General features: G+C 30.4%; 1 protein-coding gene across 1 annotated transcript in view; it reads right to left on the bottom strand.

Annotated features, from left to right (window-relative positions):
- Window positions 1–20,545, bottom strand: part of LOC148301510 (zwei Ig domain protein zig-8-like) — a 334,565-nt gene that overhangs the window by 266,898 nt on the left and 47,122 nt on the right. Inside the window, exon 2 of the mRNA XM_088273141.1 lies at window positions 8,405–8,596. Coding sequence (XP_088129267.1) covers window positions 8,405–8,534 — 130 coding nt within the window. The 5' untranslated portion in view covers window positions 8,535–8,596. The remainder of the gene's footprint in view (window positions 1–8,404; window positions 8,597–20,545) is intronic.

Here is a 20,545-nt window from a genome sequence, read left to right on the forward strand (position 1 = left end):
CACCACTTACTTTAGATGGTAAACAGTTATTTATATTTTCGGAAATGCGAAAGGTGAAATTTTGAAACCACAACTCAAGAAAATCAACGGAATTTATGTTCAAAACATATTGAGTGCGTCCAAATACTATTATTTATAACTTATTTATTTTTATACAAAAATGTTAATTATATATAGTATATAACATAATATTTTTATGTCTACCGGTTTCGAGACGTACCCGTATCTTTTTCAGGACAATCACTACCACAGCATGCAAGCAATACCACCCTACACCACCATAGCACCATTTACACACTCAAAACTACACAAATTGTCTAACACATGCAATTTTTCGGTCGACCCGAAGACCAACATGCAATAAAGGTTTCAGCACAGACATGCGTTACGAGCCGAGGTTAAAACATGCACTATAATTTAACATATAAATGAATAAAGTTTTATTTATAGTGGGATGAAAGCATAAAAATCTCGGTGAGTGGTTATATACTATTATTATTAACATTTTTGTAAAAAAATAAATAAGTAAAATGACTTACCACATGGTAAATGCTTTAAATATTAATAATATTGAGAATACTATTATTTATTGATTCAGCATTAACTTTGTGGATTAAAAAAAAATAACCTGCAAAGCGTCTATTTGAGATGTTTGTCTGAAGGTAGGAAGGTAAGGATAGGGAATGTAAATGTGAAAAATACATCACAAACACACAGAAAAATTGAAAATAAATATTTCTTGAATTTAATTTGAAATTGGCGGGAATCGAACCCGCGTCCCCAGTTCCGCAGTCGAGCGTTTACTCAATTACGTCACGGCGCCTTACGACATGTAGATTTTTTAAAAATAATTATTCACTTGTAAAATACAACTTAATGAGTTCTTCATCTATGCTGACATGTCAAAATGCAAAAATCAAAGGGGTGAAACCCAGATTTGTGAACAGTGATTAGGACACATCCAAAATGTTGTAAAATACTGATGTTACTTTTGTATTATACATTTATTTTATCAAAATGAAAAAGTACTTATAGCTTAACAAAATACATGACGTTTAAGATAACAGGATGTGTTTTGATATCACATAAAAATAAATGATTTTTATCGCGTATTTTTTCGTGAAAAAAAAACATCCTGTTGTATTCGATTAATAATATTTTTGTAATTAATATTCTTGTTTCATAATACTTTAGTTACACATTGTACTTAATATCCTAAAATTCTACGTCACATAAATCTTAAAAAGATAATAATGTTTATGGGTATCGTTTTATATTTACTCTGAAAATAGAACAATACAAACAAAACGCAAAGAAATATCAAATAACGGATATAATAATTACTTATACATCTGATTAATGTTGTTTTACTTTTGATCTTTAATAAAATCACATATTTATTTCAACTCAAATCAAGATGAAGTGGAAAAGTGTGTTTAGATTCAATCAATAAAAAAATCTACTGAACTTAAAAAAAGTATAACAAAAGCATTTTTTTAAATGGATCACGATATGTACGATAAACAGCAAAATTTTTGTTGTAACTGCATTTTATATAATAAAATCACAACTATGTAGTTTTTTCTAATTTATTAAAATTAAACACTTGAATACACCACTTTAATGAGTTTTATTTTTATTTACGACTAGTTTCAAAAGGTTAAACTCTTAACCCGTGGCTTCAAACCTCAGACATGGGCAATAGAGGACCAAAATGGAAGCGTTCTGACGGACATTGGCAGCGTCTTGGAGAGATGGCGAGGTTACTGCTCCGGACTATATGCCGAGACCTCAACAGCAGGAAGTCCTTCCTTTGAGAATCAAACCATGGAACCCGACATTTTGGAAGAAGAGATTCGAAATGCACTGAAAAAACTAAAATGCAACAAGTCCCCCGGCAATGACTGCATACAGGCCGAGCTTCTAAAAGAACTAGGGGATAAGGGCATAAAAACAGTGCTGGATCTCTGCAACCTCATATGGAGAACGGGAACATGGCCTCAGGAATGGGCTGAATCTGTTTTCATTCCTCTTCACAAAAAAGGCTCATCCAAAAAGTGTGAAAACTATAGGACAATAGCACTTATCTTTCACACCAGCAAGATAATGCTATATGTTCTAAAAGCACGATTACACAGTTACATTGGATGGCAAATACCAAAGGAACAAGCTGGTTTTGTGAAAGGAAGAGGAACAAGAGAGCAGATCCTCAACATCCGCCAAGTGATCGAAAAAAGCCGAGAGTTCCTGACGCCAACAGTTTTATGCTTTATCGATTACAAAAAAGCTTTCGACTGCGTGAAGTGGGAACATCTGTGGAAAGTACTCATGGAGATGGGAGTCCCATCCCATTTGATAAAACTCATCCATGGACTTTATGCCCAAAGTAAGGCAATCGTAAGAATCAATGGCATAAACACTGCAAGCTTCCCCACTGAGAAAGGTGTAAGACAGGGATGCATACTCTCCCCTGACCTGTTTAACATCTATGGGGAATACATCATGCGCAGGGCTCTCTACGAATGGAATGGAGGAGTGTCCATTGGTGGCGTAAAGCTGTCCAATATACGATATGCGGACGACACAACACTTCTGGCCAAAGACCCAAAAGAGATGGTAGATCTCCTTAAACGAGTAGAGATTGAGAGCAAGGCACTGGGACTAGAGATTAACCAAAGCAAGACCAAGATCATGATCATAGATCGATCTAAGAAGTTTGGTGATCTCGGGAACTCACTGGAAGGTTTAGAGATAATAAACGAGTTCCAGTTCCTTGGATCTCAAATCAACAATGAAGGAACTTGTGAAGGAGAGATTAGACGTCGTATCGCCATCGCCAAAAGTGCCATGTCTAAGCTAGACAAAATTTGGAAAGACCGGGGTGTGAGTAACAACACCAAGATGAAGCTTGTCAGGAGCTTGGTCCACTCCATTTTTCTCTATGCTGCTGAAACATGGACTATAAAAGCAGCAGAAAGGAGAAAAATTGATGCCTTCGAAATGTGGTGTTGGAGGCGCATGCTCCGAATTCCATGGACAGCTAGACGCACCAATGAGTCCATTCGCCAGGAACTACGCTTGGATGGCTTGTCTCTGGCCAATATCTGTACCCGACGGATTCTCCAGTTCTTTGGACACGTTGCGCGTGGCAACGAGGATAGCCTGGAACGCCTAGTTGTGATCGGTAGCCTGGAGGGAAAGAGAGGGAGAGGAAGATCCCCCACACGATGGACCGATCAAATTAAGGCAGCAGCAGGCACCTCAGTGGTTGGAGCGCTACGTGCAGCGCAGTCAAGGGATAACTGGAGAAGAGTCATTGCTTCTGCAAGGGTCACAACCCTCAGCAATGAGGATTAAGACGGAGAAGAAGTTTCGAAAACGACAGATGTTTTCATCTTTTGGTACAAATAAAACAGATGAAAACATCTGTCGTTTTCGAAACTAGTCGTAAATAAAAATAAAACTCATTAAAGTGGTATATTCAAGTGTTTTATTTTAATAAAATAATCATGTCATTCCACAAAGTTAATGCCGAATCAATAAATAATATAGTTTTTTCGACATTTATTTTATTTGAACAGTAACTGAGTTTTGTCGTTACAAATATCAATCTGATGTTGTCGGTAATGATGAAATCCAGTCACTAGTCAAATGAAATAATTGTGGAAAAAACTATTTGCCTGTGATTTTATTATACGTACCAAAATCGTAGACCATAATTATTTCTCTATTTTTATTGTTTTAAACTAAATACGTATTTCAATAATAAAATAGCATATTTTTCTGTAGCCTCAATCATTTAAATTGGTTTGCAGCAACAAATTACACCTCCTTCCTCGTTTCAGTCTTTTATGTGCCACTCTCTTCAGCTCTTCATGTATTCCTAGTGTATTCGATCCATAGTAAAATTTACAAAACAAAATTTATAAATCGTAACAAAAAGCTTTGAAAAAATTATAACTTTGGTTTGAAAATGTTACTGTAATCAACATAGAGCTTAATATAAGCATCCAATTTTTAAAACTTAAATAGCTATACCATATAAGTGATAAAACAACATATACATTCATAAAATAACGACAAAAATATATTTGCCGTAAAGATGTTGTCTAATTATGTCTTGTTTTTAATGTACTTAACATTTTTACAAAATGGACATTGCTCTTCAATTTGTGTTTGGCCCTTCGAGCAACGAGCACATCAACTATTGGCAGAATATCGAAGCCCAAACGTTGTCCCAATACAAATTTCACTGAAAGGGTCTTCGCAGTGCTGGATTTCGCTATTGAACAACTTACCCTAGAATCTGAATCCGGAATTTCGATAAAACTCAAGATCAATCGTTGACGGATCTCCCATACATAGTGACCAGATGAAATCTATTTTCACTCTTTCTTCTACCCTTAGATATTGAATGCATTGCAAAAATTTCTGTGCGTTGATATCTATTTAGTAGATAATTTTTTTTTTAAATGATGTAATTTACATTATATAATTATTTTAAAAGAAAAACCCGCTAAACCTCTATGTTCAGAGCCTCTGCAGGTAGGATAGTGAAGATATGGAAGGTAAATGTGAAAAATACATCACAAACACCCAGACCAATTAAAAATAAATAAAACTTGAATTTATCGTGCACTTGGCGGGAATCGCAGTTTCGCAGTCGAGCGTCTACCCAACTACGTCACGGCACCTGTCATGATTCTTTAAAAATCAAGCCTCATTCTTCACAGCGAAAAATAATAAATATAAAGGAAATGATACAATTACTGTATTATCAGAGAATAAAGTTTTACTATTTGTAGCCTAAAGTAGAAAAGTGTTTATAAAAGTGGTATTGCACAAAGTGAACGATGAATGATAAGGATTAATTTTTTTTGTAGAAAACTTACGTAGTTCATGATAGCAGATAAGATTGGAGTTAACCCTTTCACGAAAAATAACCTTTCCAAACAATTAAAATAGTTACTTGAATGTTTTTCGCAGATACTTTGTGAAACATTTTATAAACTTTATAAAATGTGCCACAAACTAAAATAACTATTTGGGTAACTAACTATAACCTTACTATGAGTATTTCAATGTTTAAGAATTAGTTCATAAACCCTGATGATGATAAGGTTCTTGTTGAAACCAGTTGGAAAAAATGTACCAATAAAAAATGGAAAAAATTAAATTGTTTTATTTTACATACTTTAATAAAAATAGTGCTTTTGAATTATTTATTTATAATACAATCATTTAAATAAAATAATATTATTTCCAGTACACATAATAACCGCCCTCAGAATATAAAAGTTGTTAAAATCGTCATAATGGTTTAAAAATCATGAATTTTTTTTTCAGTCAATATTATCAGAAATTGAGAATAATAGGAATGAATTTTTAAAGGAATTTGTCAAACATAAAATGTTATGTTATTATAGCAAAACACAAAACCCTTGTAAAATCAGTCCCTTTAAAGTAGTTTCTCATCCCTTACAAGGAGAAAAGTAATTCTGTAGCTGTATTCAGCATTAATGGGCCGCCATTAGCGATCCAATCGGGCAATAGGCGTTAAGGGATGACATTCTTCACCCCGAACTTGGAAGTGACTATTATCCCAATTAGGGGAAGCAATATCTCCGAACTAAAGGGCTGTTCACGTAAAAAATGGCCTGTCTTACATCTCCAATAATTGTTACATTACCCTCTGACATTTCAAAGATCAAATCTGTCGAGGTATATTAAATTAATTTTTAATGAATATAATAACCTTTTGTATTTTCCATCTATTTCTTGATTTTTTTCCTCATTCAAACCCAAAGGGTTCATAAGGCATTGCAATTAATTTTATGCAATGTTTAATTGATAGTCAATTACATGAACGCTGGTACAGTAAACCGCCCTTTAACGTTAAAATAGGTACGGCGGTGTCGTAGGGAACATTATAAGGGATTATTTATTTTATAAGGGGTTTATGTTCATTATAAGGGGTTAATGTTTTAAATTATTTATAATGTATTTTTACAATTTAACCAGCAGAAATAACAAAAATGAGTCATTTAAAATTAAAATAAATTTAAAAACATTAACTCCCTGCATAATGCGGTACATATCTCAACTTTATAGGGGAGTATAGGTACTGTGTTACGTCGGAGTTACTAGTCCAGGGTAATTTTGAATTAATATTATAGTGCAACAACACTAACCCCTCAGGGAATCAAACCCAAGATCTCTAGAGTGGTAGACAAATGCGGTAACCATTGTAGTATGTAGAGGGAAATGGATTATCTTTAGATTAAAAAGATTTCTTTATTTTTACGTAGGTTTTTAAGTAATTCTTTTAATTATGTTTTTTAAACCATTCTTAAACCACTGAATATAATATTTTAAAATTGATATTTTGTAAGTGAAGCAAGTCCATAGTTAATAAAATAATTAAAAACAGCACCTCTTCTTGGAAGAAAACATTTTATACATTTTATTTTAGTACAGAAAGTAATTGTTTTAGAATTTTATAAATTTTTCTTCATTAAAAAAATACGTATTCTTTTATTTTGTTCATTTATGTTTTTATGATTTTTTTATATCTGTTCTTGTAACCTTTTTTGTTTCCTAATGATTATTGTTTTTAATTTTTTTGACTATTTTATTTAATTTAGCTGTATAAATGTTCTAGCTCATTTAATTGTAGTATTTAAAACATATAATATATTCACGCATAGTCTATTTATACGTTAGTTACTTTGAAATTTGTCAAAATTAATTCACTTAAAATGTAAAAAATACCAATTTTATAATAAAAACGAAAAAAAAAACATGTGAACTACTTCTGCTCTTTAAGACTTTGAATACTCTAATTTGATTGATGTGTAACTATTTTTCCACGACCTCCCCTAAATCAATATTTTCATCTTTCTTGGGATCTTTTCTATTTCTCTATAACTCAATTCAATTCCATTGCTAGTTTCAATATTCTTGGTTTTCATAGAATCAAACGATGCCAAAAAAAACAAAAGTTTTTATATATGATATAGAATAATTAAGAAGGCACTGCATTCATTCGAACCCATATGCGCACTCCAATGGAGCATTGGGCACTGCATCAAATAAACGCAGTGTTATCTTGATCGTTAACACATGAAGGAAAGGTGATCAGTCCTCCGCTTCAGATACAAGTCCAGGGTAGTATAGAATAAAAAGTGATTTTTTCACCCTAATATTTATTATACTACTATTTATTTTACTTATATTTATTTGAATATGTATGGCGTTTAAGATCTCAACAAAGATAATTAATAAATACGGAAGCTAAATAAATAATTATTAGACCCCCCTCCGGGAATCGAACCCGGGACCTCCAGAACGGTACCCGAGCGTGCTGACCATCACACTTTAAGATAAGATTTTTACACAAGCAGAAGAAGGAATAGAAGACTTATTTCACCATTTTAAAGCACAAACTGGTCATAATAAAAAAAAATTACCTTAAAAATAAAATAAAAAATAATACGTATTTCTCCATTTAAAAATAAGTACTTACATTGAATTATTTTGACAATCAATCTTTTCAATCAAGCTTTTCAATCTTACAAACTGCGTAACTATATTTATGAATTTGGCTATCATTATTCAAAAGGAAGACGATAAATCAGATTTATTTCTATAAGAATTTCAGTAGATTTTCTAGTTTCCCTGTAAATTTTTCTATTTCACGAAGAACAATCGTCTTCTCAGAAAGCCTCCTAAATATTCCCTCGTTTCGTGAAGGAAAAATCTTTTTGTGGAAATGAAGGCGCTATTATTCATTTTGATTAAGAAATCCACCGTGAGAATTGAAACGATGATATTCTCTTTCATGAAGGTTATAATTTTATTATAGAGGCGTATGCTTACTAGTAAAATGTATCAATTTAATATGCTTTTCTGTTTGATGTTTTTTATTGTTTTAACAAATGTTCAACAAATATATACCAAATATACATTAATATATATATTTATTATTATAAAACTAAATCCGCTCCCTAGGTGGAGCATATGGAGTCCACAAACTGTCTCCAGGCCTTTCTGTCGGCTGTATCCTCAAAAATTAGATCGGCGTCTCAAAGTTTTGACGAGAACTGCCGACGAATTGTCAGCAATGGTCATCCTGGGCGGCGCGAACATGATGCCTTGTAAAAGAGGCAAGCTTGATTAAGGCTCTCAGGAGGCATGCGGAGTACTTGGCCAAGCCAACTTGAGTAGAATAGTGAAAAACGCACATGTATAAAATGAGCACTCCAACCGCTATTTGACAGGTCGTTAGCCCTGTTAATACCCATATTATTATTCTTCTAATTAGAGATATAATGAGAATGTGTTTTACTTGATAACAGCAAATGCTTATTTTTTTACAAATATATATTTAAAATAAACGACTTACCTAATACACCAGGTCTAAGTCCCATCGTGAAGACGATAAGCAGAAATATTAGGATACTATTCTCTATCCGTTCGGTCCAGGTTCGATACCCGGTTTTCCTTAACCGATTATTACTCTCCATCATATCCATTTTTCTCTTTTCTTCTCTCTTCTCACTCTAAGACGTATGTGTCACGCTCTTGTGTGACACAACTGAAACAAAAAAACATACAAATGAATTTCACATAAAAAACCTATATATTTAACATAACATGCAAATATAAACATGTATACATACATTTATATTTGCATGTTATGTTAAATAATGTAAAATGTCTTACATAAAAAGAGCACATTGACCTTTTTAATACGGAATTCCTTTTACAAGATATGCATTATTGGCAAACCACTTAATATAGTAAAAAATAAGGTTTCCTTTTGTATAATTCAAGCATTTATATTCTTCATGACTGTTTGTTACCATTCATAATGTAACCACCGGATGTTTCGAATACAAAGTACTTGTTTTAATAAACTTTTTGAATGAAGAACTTTATAAAAGCTCAACCTCCATTGGACGAAGAGAGGGGTGATTTGGGAACATTATTTAATATGTATCTGTTTTAATGTCTTATATAATCACCATTGTAAAATATTTGTATTTAAATAAAAATAAAAATATCGTATTTGTTCAAAATCTTCAATCTCATGTAAATATTCACAAATCGTTTTGAATTTTGATAAAATATTTTAATGCGCTCGTAATTTCATTTATCTATATAAATAAGTAAGATAGTAAAAACTAATTTTAAAAACAGATTTTTTACCGCTAAGGCAGCATCATATATTGAACGTAACTGTGGCATACGAACATTTATTGACGGCGTGTTTCTTGAAAGGTGCTATCGTTAAGCATTTTAATTGTTTTTTTATGCATTGTTTTCCAGATTTCATATGTAAATTAAAATTGTTTGTTTTTGGTAATGATGACAAGATACAAATAATTCTTATATTTTTTCCCTCATTTTTTTAAACTCCTTTTCCATGTATTTTTCTATTTAAAATTTAAAACAATGAGCTTCAAACCAGAATACAACATATCTGGTAACATGTGTTGATTTAAATACATAAATAAATATAACACAATACCATACTTAAGATTATTTATGTAAACACGATTAGTTCGAGATATTCTCATCAATAAGGGAAACAACAAATGTTAATCAAAACATCTGTAGTTTTTGAAACTAGTTCTGTATCCATTAACTAACTTTAAATCAGTGTTCAGTAGTATTTTTAATATTTCAAAGAGTGATTATTAGGTCTAAATACTATATTGACATTAAATTAGTAACATTAAATGAAAAAAAAAACATATATTAAAATAAATTTCTGCCACATAGACACATTAAAAAAGTTTTATACAATATTTAAATATAAATCAGGGCTTACAAATAATTCAGTAGGATTGTGCTTCTTTTAAAAAACCACTAAATAAATTGACCGTCGGAGCTTACCAGTGTGTGTTTTATCGATGTGTGATATGGTGATGGGGTGAAATATTAATGGACGAAGGTTACAGGTGTCAATTACAATTTCCTGAAATTTCAGGCTTACAGATGGACCAAAAAAGATAAAATAAATCTTCTATGTACTTTATTTTCCCACACAATATTAAATATTAAGGAATTTATATATTTTTGCTAAAAATAAAATAAAATTCTCTCCACTAGATTTTTCTCGTGCAAAATTTAGACATGAAATAAACCATTTATTTTCGCTTTGCAGAATATTGATAGAAATCAGCTAAGCCAAATAGCCGTAATTTAATTCATAATGCAGCTAAATTCCATTTTAACACGACATATTTTCACTTCAAGAGTTTTTAAATACGATATAAAATTGTGTTTTATGTACCTTACTTTCAGTATTATAGTAGGTACCCACAAACCATGCAAAAAAAATATCTATAAAAAAATCATATCGGATTTATTTTTACTCAGATGATAAATTGGATGCTCCATTATCGAAAATGATAGAATTAAGCAACAAACATTTATCTTTAATCTTTGAATATTATTGTATATTTATTTTATTTTAACTAGAAAGCCACATTAACGGTACCTAAACGATATTGGTTAATTTAGCAAAAAAATAAATGTTTTAGCATTTATAGGGTTTGTGATCTGCTATCAAAAACCAAACTTTTAATAATTATTATTACATAAGTGTATAAAGTAATTACTTCGCCCAACCGATAACAGATCATCAGCCCTGTAAACGCCACTTCATTCCTTTCTTTTAAAGGAATCTTATTTTATCGATAAAAAACATGTCACTTTCATAACTTATATAATGTATCTGTCATACAATTTTTCAAAATTATATATCGAAAAATCTGTGCACCAATATAATATTCAAATATAATATGAAAAATGATATTGACACGCTTTTTTTTATTTTTTATCTCTTTTAATGTGAAAATATCCTCCATAATATTGGTAGTTTTCATTTTCCAACATTTTTATAAAGTTCGCACATATTTCTTTAAAAGAAAATATTATTAATTATAGAGACTACATGAGAAGCTTTTACAAAAATTATTTTATAAAAAATAAAGGATTTTATGAGATAGTGATATATTTAGCACCATGTTGGCACAAAGCCATATACTTACATATGAATAGTATATTTTTTCCGATGTCTTCGTTCTATCAATACTTCATTTTCATTTCATTGTAAGAAGAAAACTTTAATTGTTCAATTTCAAACGACAGAGAAACATTTGGTGGTAAATACAAGTATATTTAGATTTATAAAAATGATAATGCGGTCACTTTTTGCAAAAAAATGGTTATTTCTTAAAAGTTGATAATAAAATTGACTGTGTTATGTAAAAGCTCAGTAATTCAAACAATTTATATTTTTATTTCGATTAATGATAAAAACAACTAGTTTAAAAAAAATAATATTAAATGTCGCTTGGTAAATACCACATTTCCCTGATGAATAAGTGGCAAAACGATTAATGATAGATGTTCAATGCTAAAATAAAGAAAATAATGAAAAAATGAGATAAACATTATCGATAAAATTAAGAAAAATACGTTCAGTTGGTTTGGGCATGTAACATGTAAAACAAATAAGTGATGCAGAAAGAACGGTACGACGAATTTAAAAGGTGAATATAGATGTTAAATAAAGCTTGGAATGATAGGGGAAAATTGAGCATTGTCAAGTATTTTAAATACTTGAAAGTAGTCAGGTCAGGAGTCAGAATAATCGATGTTTAAGTATGTATGAGGAGATGCATGAATATGAAAGAAATGAAGATTGTTTGTTAAAATTAAGTGGTTTAGCGTTATTTCTCTACTTACCCCTACAGAAGAGCGGCGTGATAGTTAGTTAGTTAGTTTGTTACAAATTATTTGATAAATGCTTTGAGAATAATTCCAAGAAGCATGTCTGTTGGCAGGTAAATATTTCTTAGAATTAAGTAAACATTCAAATGGAATATTTCCTCAGTTGGCCACGAGAAAATTGCTTTTCTCAACCTGAAGGGACCTAGGGTAGAGTTTTGTTCATTGTTGCCATACGAACGTTGCACGCAAGTTAACTTCTATTAGCCGAGTGGAATGCTGCATTTTACTAAAAAGAATAAATGATAGTATTTCAGTATTGTTCTTTAGCTTTCTTATTTATTCGTTCGTTAAATTGAAAAATATATCATTAAATATTCTATTTTTCATTTCTAATATGGTAACAAACGTTTTATTAAGCTCGAATGCTGGAGGGACTTGCACTTATCATTTATTTTTTATGTTTGTTGGTAATACAATTTATTATTTACAATATTTTGAGTGTATCCAAATACTTGTTCACAAAATCTGGATTATCTCCAAATACAGGAGTTATTTTCATATTGTTAACCATATTGTATATAGAACTTCCAAGAATTTGAGTTGTGTGGTTCTCGACAGTGGGAAGAATTGGTGAATGTTACACGTGCCTTAAGTGATCACTTAAACCAGCCTATGAATAGTAAATGCCCGGACTTCCATATTCTTCTTCATCTTTGATAAGATGTCAAAAAATAATACGATTGATTATTTTTATAATAACTTTTTGTGTTTTTTTTTCATTATAATATGAACATATAAATAATTAATAAAATTAATTTTTTAGTTTTTTTATGTCTTGTGTTTATTTGTTTTGTCATGAGTTTGATCAATATATCAAGTATTTCCAAAATTTCGTTAAGTGTGATTGTCGATCATGCGTAAAATTGTGAATGTTGCACGTGTGTAAAGTGATCACGTAACCAGTCTTTGTCAGGTCATAAACCCTGTTAATACCCAGACTTTCATATCTTTATTCATCTATGTAATGTTAACATGTAAAAATAATACTTTCGGGGAAAAATCCTGTTTTGTAAACAAGTATTTGGAAAACTCAAAACATTGTTAAGATATATGAACGTGTATACATTAGGAAAAGATTGTTATGATGGTTTGGATTTGTGAACAAAATGAATGAAAAAAGAACGGTATTTTCAGTTGAGACTAATGAAGTTGAAAATAGGGGTAGAGGAACACCGAAGAAAACTAGGCTTGATAATAAGATACAATATTTAAAAGATATAAGTTCAGGAGACAGAATAATCAGCTGGTATGTAAAAGAAATGCTGGAATGTGGAAGAGACGAATAATTTTTGTAATCAGAGTTATGTGGCGGTGTTTTCTCTCTACCTACACCTGTGGGGAAAAACATGATTTTATATATGTGAACCCATTTTGAAACATTATTCTTGAACCACTAGAACTTCACTAGAGTTTCTAACTGGCGATTCTCATGTGTGTGATTATAATCCAAGATTCTGACCTCAAATACTAATAAAAGAGTTTCTGCTCTATAAAAAGCTTCTTTTCATCTCACCAATGATTGTTAGTGGTTTAGTTTTGAAATTTGTTTTCAGCTCGCGATATTAAATACCTGTTCAAAGAGACTTTTTTGCTCTGCGTGTCAGTTGGCCAATGAAAATTTTCATGTCGCGAACGTCATGAAAAGTTTCATGTTCTCTGAAAGAAATATTACCTTCCTTACAACACGGTGATACGTCAAAAAACTTTACTTGACCAACAATGAATTATTACTTTTACTTTAGACATATCGAAACACTGTGTTTCTTTTGGATTCAATGTAGATAAGGGTGTTTTATGAGGGTTTATTTACATTGTTTTGGTACTGTTTTTCACGCGATTTATCACTTGTTATAGTTACTGTATCAGACATTTATCATTTGTTTTATTTTTTTTTAGGTTGAAATATTTTCCTGTAATTAAAAACTGTTTTGTGTTACATTCCAATTTATTTATTCTTATTATTAGTAATTATTAGTAAACGGAGAGATTTTGGAACAGGTAGATGATTTCGTGTATTTGGGTAGTATGTTTTCTAGGGATGGAAAGATTGATAAAGACATAGAAAGGAGAGTGAATGCTGGGAACAAAGTGAATGGTGCACTGAAATCAGTTATAGCAAATAAAAACCTATCAGCGGAAGCTAAACTGGCAGTGCACAACGGAGTCCTGGTACCAACTCTTATGTATGGAAGTGAAACATGGAGTTGTCAAAAGAAGGATGAAAGTAGACTGAATGCAGTCGAAATGCGATCTCTCAGAAGAATGTGCGACAAAACGATGTATGATAGATGTGCGAATAGTGAAATAAGGAAGGAATGCAAAGCTGAGATAAGCATTATCGATAAAACTAAGAAAGGTGTGTTGAGATGGTTTGGACATGTAGAACGAATGAGTGAGGAAAGAACGGTAAAACAAATTTATGAGGCGAATGTTAGCGGGAAAAAAAGCAGAGGAAGACCGAGAAAAACATGGCACGATCAGGTATGCCAAATACTTAAAAGTGGTCAGGTTAGGAGTCGTAACAATCGGCGGGTATGTATCTCCAATTACAGGAGTTATTTTCATATTATTTGTTGACATCTCATCAAAGATGAAGAAGAATATGGAAGTCTTAGCATTTACAGGGCTGACGACTAAGATTTTGTGAACAAGTATTTTGACACACTCAAAATTTTGTAAATAAATTATCTGGTCAAATTATAAGTTTAATTATAAAAATGAAAATTATATTTTCTGGAGTTTCTCATGCTATTGTTTTTTTGATATCTCATCATAGATGAAGAAAAATTGTTTTCTTTACATCAAGTAGTTCTTCGGAGGAATTTAGCTAGAATTAATTAATTAATAATTTCATTAAGGGGAACCATTTTCAATGAAGCAACTTAACAGCAAGTACAGAAGCCACTCTTAATTGAATAATTAATTTACTATGTCAAATTTTCAATTCCCGTTCATTAATTCGTTCACTATATGCACAAGCCATTATAATTTTAAGCGAAGTAGAATCGAAAGTAAATGAACAATCAACCGAGTGGAGTGAGCGATCAAATTCAACGTGAAGAGAAGTGAATTCAAGTAACTACGTGAATGGGGCTAGTAGAGGAAATAAGACATAATCTAATCAGCATCCTGGTAATAAGGCTTCGTAGGAGGCTTCGCTGGATAATAAATGAAGCGAGATACTGAGCACTGGCAGCTTATGCATTAACTTGATAAGTTTTTTTTGTGATATTTCAGGGTAAAATCCTTTTGTGTTTCAGGGAATTTGAAAATTAAAAATTCTTGCGACTTATTTTGAGCCTAACCTAGAAAAATACTTTTTTATATAGTTATTTTAAAAAGTTAATCTCAATACATATTAAGTCAATATTAATGAAAAAATATAACTGTCGATAAAAATTATTTATATGTAATTTATTATTAGATTAAAACCAATATTTTTAGCTTTTCCACTTTTTTATTTGACCAGCGACCGGGTTTCGTCGTTACCGACATCACCAGTCTGATAAACCCGGTCGCTGGTCAAATAAAAAAGTGGAAAAGCTAAAAATATTGGTTTTAATCTAATAATAAATTAAAAATGCAAAGCAATCACGAAGTGTCAGTGGAAAATATAAATCTATTATTTATATGTGAAAAAATCAAAATGTTTTTTTTTATCATCGCTTCTTGAGAAAAAAAATAAAATTTATACTTTTATTGTTGACACTCATCCTCTCATCAAGTATGTATCTCAAATAAAACATTCAATCACACCTTGATTTTTTTTTTTGTTTAGTCAAATCTCTTGAAAAACATTATTAATTTAGCATGAAAACAAAAAATGGATATTACTATTAAAAATAACTTTAACAGTATGTATTTTTTTTTCAAATTTATTTTTACCATGTACATTAAAAATTTAAATGGACAGTCATCTGTCTGGAATATCTCACGTCAACGGTATATTTTATAATTCTCGTTGAGTGACTTATTCAAACATTACTTTTTTCCAGAGTCATATAATCGTAGATGACATGGCTAAATGAGAAAATCTCTTGTATTTCTGTATGTTTGATGGACTTGAAAAATCATTAATTTAGATTTGTGTATTGAAAAAAAAAGTGCAAAAACTTGTAAAGTTTAACTGAGAGATAATAATATGACAAAAAATGTTTTTAAGGCATTTTAAAACCAACATAATAGTTACTTAAAAACCAATAAATATTTAACTTGATTGTGACACGCGTTTCGATGCACTTAACATCCGTATCAATCGCCGTATAATCGTCATTACATATGGTGTTGTTAAATTATGTTAATTGATTATATTGAATACATCGAAACCAAAATGTATTTACAATTATTTTTCTAACCCTTTTCCGCACAAAATGCTACACAGGGCACTGCATCGCATTCTATTAGGTGGTTTATATCGAGCACAGGGGTTCCAGCACGGTAGCCAAACTTACATACCACTTCACTACGGAGGCGCCCATGTATTATATATTTAAAATGAAAGCGTTTTTTTTTTTTTTTTCGCTCTGGTAAATACAAGTAATTATTAAATTATGTTGTGCAAAGTGTTTTGACTCACTGAATTCATTATCAATATCAAACAATGTACAATTGTGTTCATGTTATATGGTATTATTTTATTTTGTTAAATAATTATGTTAAATTAATTGAAACACGTGTCACATCAAACATGAATATTTTAAAAGTAAATAATTATTTAAAAATATTTATTTTATAGCTCCGCATGTGTCTCGGATGGATTGAACGACAAGGCTCAAAGCAAATGCCACCAAAACTATCCAATTACTGACCGTAACAAATCGAAGAGTACCTGGGGCATATCACGAGACATGACCGATTCAAGGAATAGTGATGAAAAAAATGGTAGAAGAGGTAAAGGTATAGAAAGTCCCAGTTTCACAGCACGAGGCATTGAATTGAAATTCAACCTTCATATTGATCCCACTCCATATTTCTTTGATGTGGTGGGATCAATCTGAGCATGACACCTAATAATTGGAGAGGTCAAAAAGAAGAATAAATATAATAATTTTACAACCCTTGTTTTATTTTTTTTAATAAGTGTTATATTAAACATTCATATTATTTTTGATATCTCATCAAAGATGAAGAAGAATAAAAAAGTCTGGGCATTTGCGGGGCTGACAACCGTCATAGGCTAGTTTAAGTGATCACTTTAAACATGTGTAACGTTCACCAATTTGAAAACCCTGTAAATGCCCAGACTTCCATATTCTTCTTCATCTTTGATGAGATATGTCAAATAATAATATGAAAAATAACTCATATAAGTAGAATTAGTGAATGTTACACGTGTGTTAAAAGATCACTTAATCCAGCCTATGACAGTCGTCAGCCCCATAAATGCTCAGACTTCCATATTCTTCTTCATCTTTGATGAGATGTCATAAAATAATATGAAAAAAAAAACTCCTAGTATTAGAGATAATCCAGATTTGTGAACATTTATTTGGACACACTCAAAATATTGTAATATTAAACATTCATTTCGCCTTTGTGAAGTTGACTTAAAGTGTTTTATTTAATTTACCATCCGTTGATTTAAATATATTTAATTACATAAATTCATTGAGTAGTCACTTTGTGTTAATACTTTAATGTTTGTCCATTTAAAATTTAGATTGTAGTTTTAACACATGTTAATTACAATACAAAATTTAAAAATTTCTTAGTAAGGTCATAATCTTAAATGATTTGAAATAATGGAAATTCATGAAATAACAAAAACAAAAAACTCATGCATTTTTCGAGATTTTTTATGTAAACACGATTCATTACCTGAGTTACTGGAGATTAGCGTCATTTTGTACTTTAATGCATTCATAAGTAATTAATTTCATTAGAATAACAGTATTTTTAACATTAGTTTATAGAATACGTGTAGTCCTAAATAAGTTATGTTGAGATTATGGTAATTAACTAAAAAAGTGATATAAATAATAATATTATTTAATTGTTTTATTTCAATTATTATATTATTACAAAAAATTAATATCTAACCTAAAACAAATAAAATAAAGAACCCATAATTAAAAATATAATAAGATAAATATTTTTCTTACTGTGCCATGTTCCCACAGACATAAACTAAAAATAAACAGTTTTTACCCCCTATTTATCCTTCAACGTCTTAAGGACGTTTCTTTCTTACCAAATGTTCAAACAAAATATTTAAAATTTAAATGAATTGCTTTTTTGTAAGCAAAAGCTTAGTAAAATCTTTATCAACTGAAATTTCTAAAGCCTAGTTATTAACTAAGGTCACATTTAGACATAAATTTTGTATTACCTTCATTGTACGACTTCTTTTATTTAGTCAAAAAGCATTTAATATTTTCTGAATGAAATTTAAATTAGAAAGTTATTCATAATGTTCGCATCAAGCAGAATTATTTACACACTTGAGTAGAGATATTTGAACGTAAATAATAACGTTTAACGAGACATTTCAAAAGCCTTTTTCGTTATGTAAATAGAGTAACATAATTTAAATGCTTCGCGATGTTTAACCTTTAAAAAGAATACGTAATAACGAGTTCATTGGTGAGCGTGAATTTTATACCTATGCCAACCAATAGTATGAATTTTAAAAGGAGACCATAGGCTGAACATTTATTTGTGTTAAAGACAACGGGAACTTGACATTTGTTTGAGGAAATGACATTCAATTGTCTGTTCAGGAAATTCTATTGAATTGAAAAATTAACATTTATTTCACGCATAATATTAGTATGCGTATTCGTTTTGAATGCATATATTTTTGATGGAGCAAAAAGCTTTGCTTATAGATTTATACATACAGTGTACTACAATACATATCATAAATATGTAAATGTATGTGTGTATGTATGTGTGTGTGAGTGTGTGTGTGTGTGTGTGTGTGTGTGTGTGTGTGTGTGCAAGTTTGTGTATGCAAGTGTATGTGTGCGTGTTTTTTTTAGTTGTGAACCAATACAAAAACGCGAACACATACACATGTGCAATTTAAATACAAATAATTTAAAAAATAATAAATATAATCATCATTTCAGAAAAAATTGTACTTTAAAACACAATTTTTTAACACTTCAAAAACCAGGTGATTGAATAAGAAAAAACGGGCTTTATTTGTAACCCTCAAAGCCTTCTACAATATTCACTAATATCAATAAGGGTTGAAATGGAATTTACACATAAAATAAAACTTTATTGTGTTATGGCTCGGTGGCTTAATTTCAGTATCTATATAAACCACCCCTTCTCCAAACGCGTTTTGACACTATTTGCATGTTAGGAAAAAAAAATTACAAATAAATATTTATTAATTTATAAAACAAAAACAGACTTTAATATAACTAAATATTATTTGGTGAATGTTAATGTAATTAAATGAATAAAAATGTAATAAAGGTGTTAATACCCTTTAAAATTAAAATAAATTATAAAACACTTGTTTTTAAGTATATTATATTAAAAAATCAATTATAAAACTTGAACGCATTTCTAAACATAATTCATTTTTAATTTAATTTATACCATTTTTTTCCTAAAATCTATTATGATACGTGTTTCGATGCATTCCGCATCATTTTCAAATACGTCATGCGGTTTTAAGTAAAACTTAAATTAAAATTAGATTTACAACATTTTGAGTTTGTCCAAATACTTGTTCAATACTTAATATAAGAGTTTCTGATTAATAAAGAGCTTCTTTACATCTCACCAATAGATGTCTCTAGTGAAGCTTTAGTGATTCATGAACAAGGTTTCTAAATTGGTTCATATATATATAGAACTTCCAAGAATTTGAGTAGTGTCAATAATGGGTAGAATTGGTGAATGTTACACCTGTGTAAAGTGATCACTTAAACCAGCCTATGACGGTCGTCAGCCCCGTAAATGCCCAGACTTCCATATTCTTCTTCATCTTATATGAGATGTCAAAAAATAATTTTAAAAAAAAATTGTTACCATATTATATCAAATCCAACACCAAATATCAAATACAACATTTTTAAATCAAAGTTAAAAATTATTTTAATTAAAAATAATTGACTCATTGCGTTTTGAACAATTTAGAACTAGATGTTCAAGCATTAGTAAAATGATGAATGTACCAATTTGAAAATTGATCACTCAAAACAGGTTGTGAACTACTTAAAAATAAAACGTTATCTTTACTGAAAACTTATTTAAAACAATATTAATTTATTTTAAAAATTCAAACGGTGCCTGATTTTCCCAAAATATTTCCTGATAATCAATGGAAACAACGCACTATTTTTTTGACTTTTATATGGTAAGATTTTCTTTTAGAATTTTATAATGAAAATAAAAGACCCTGTTTCATAGTGAATTTTAACCAAAAGTCTTTTTCTTCGGAATTATAAAGAACTTTTCATTTTAAACTTAAGGGTTGTTTTTGTTTAATACTCGGTAATAAATATCATTTTCCATTGTTTTCGTAAATTGAATCCAGCGAACAAATTCAAATATAAGCACTTATTTACAATTTTATTCAATTCCACAACCCCACTGGGCCAAAACATCAGCGGGATACCAAAACATCCATAAATTCCACTAAAAGGAGACAGAAAGCATTGTTTACTGTCCAAGTCCTTATCTTAAGTGGTCGTTAGAGGGAGACAAAACGACTGTCGCAGTTCCTTATTGTGTCGCGATGATTATTTCGGTAATTTTATTCTGGGACTAGACTTTTTCC

The sequence above is a fragment of the Brachycentrus maculatus genome, unplaced genomic scaffold, assembly GCF_059751285.1.
Source record: "Brachycentrus maculatus isolate JH-2025_06_01 unplaced genomic scaffold, ASM5975128v1 h1tg000554l, whole genome shotgun sequence".
Taxonomy (NCBI): Eukaryota; Metazoa; Arthropoda; class Insecta; order Trichoptera; family Brachycentridae; genus Brachycentrus; species Brachycentrus maculatus.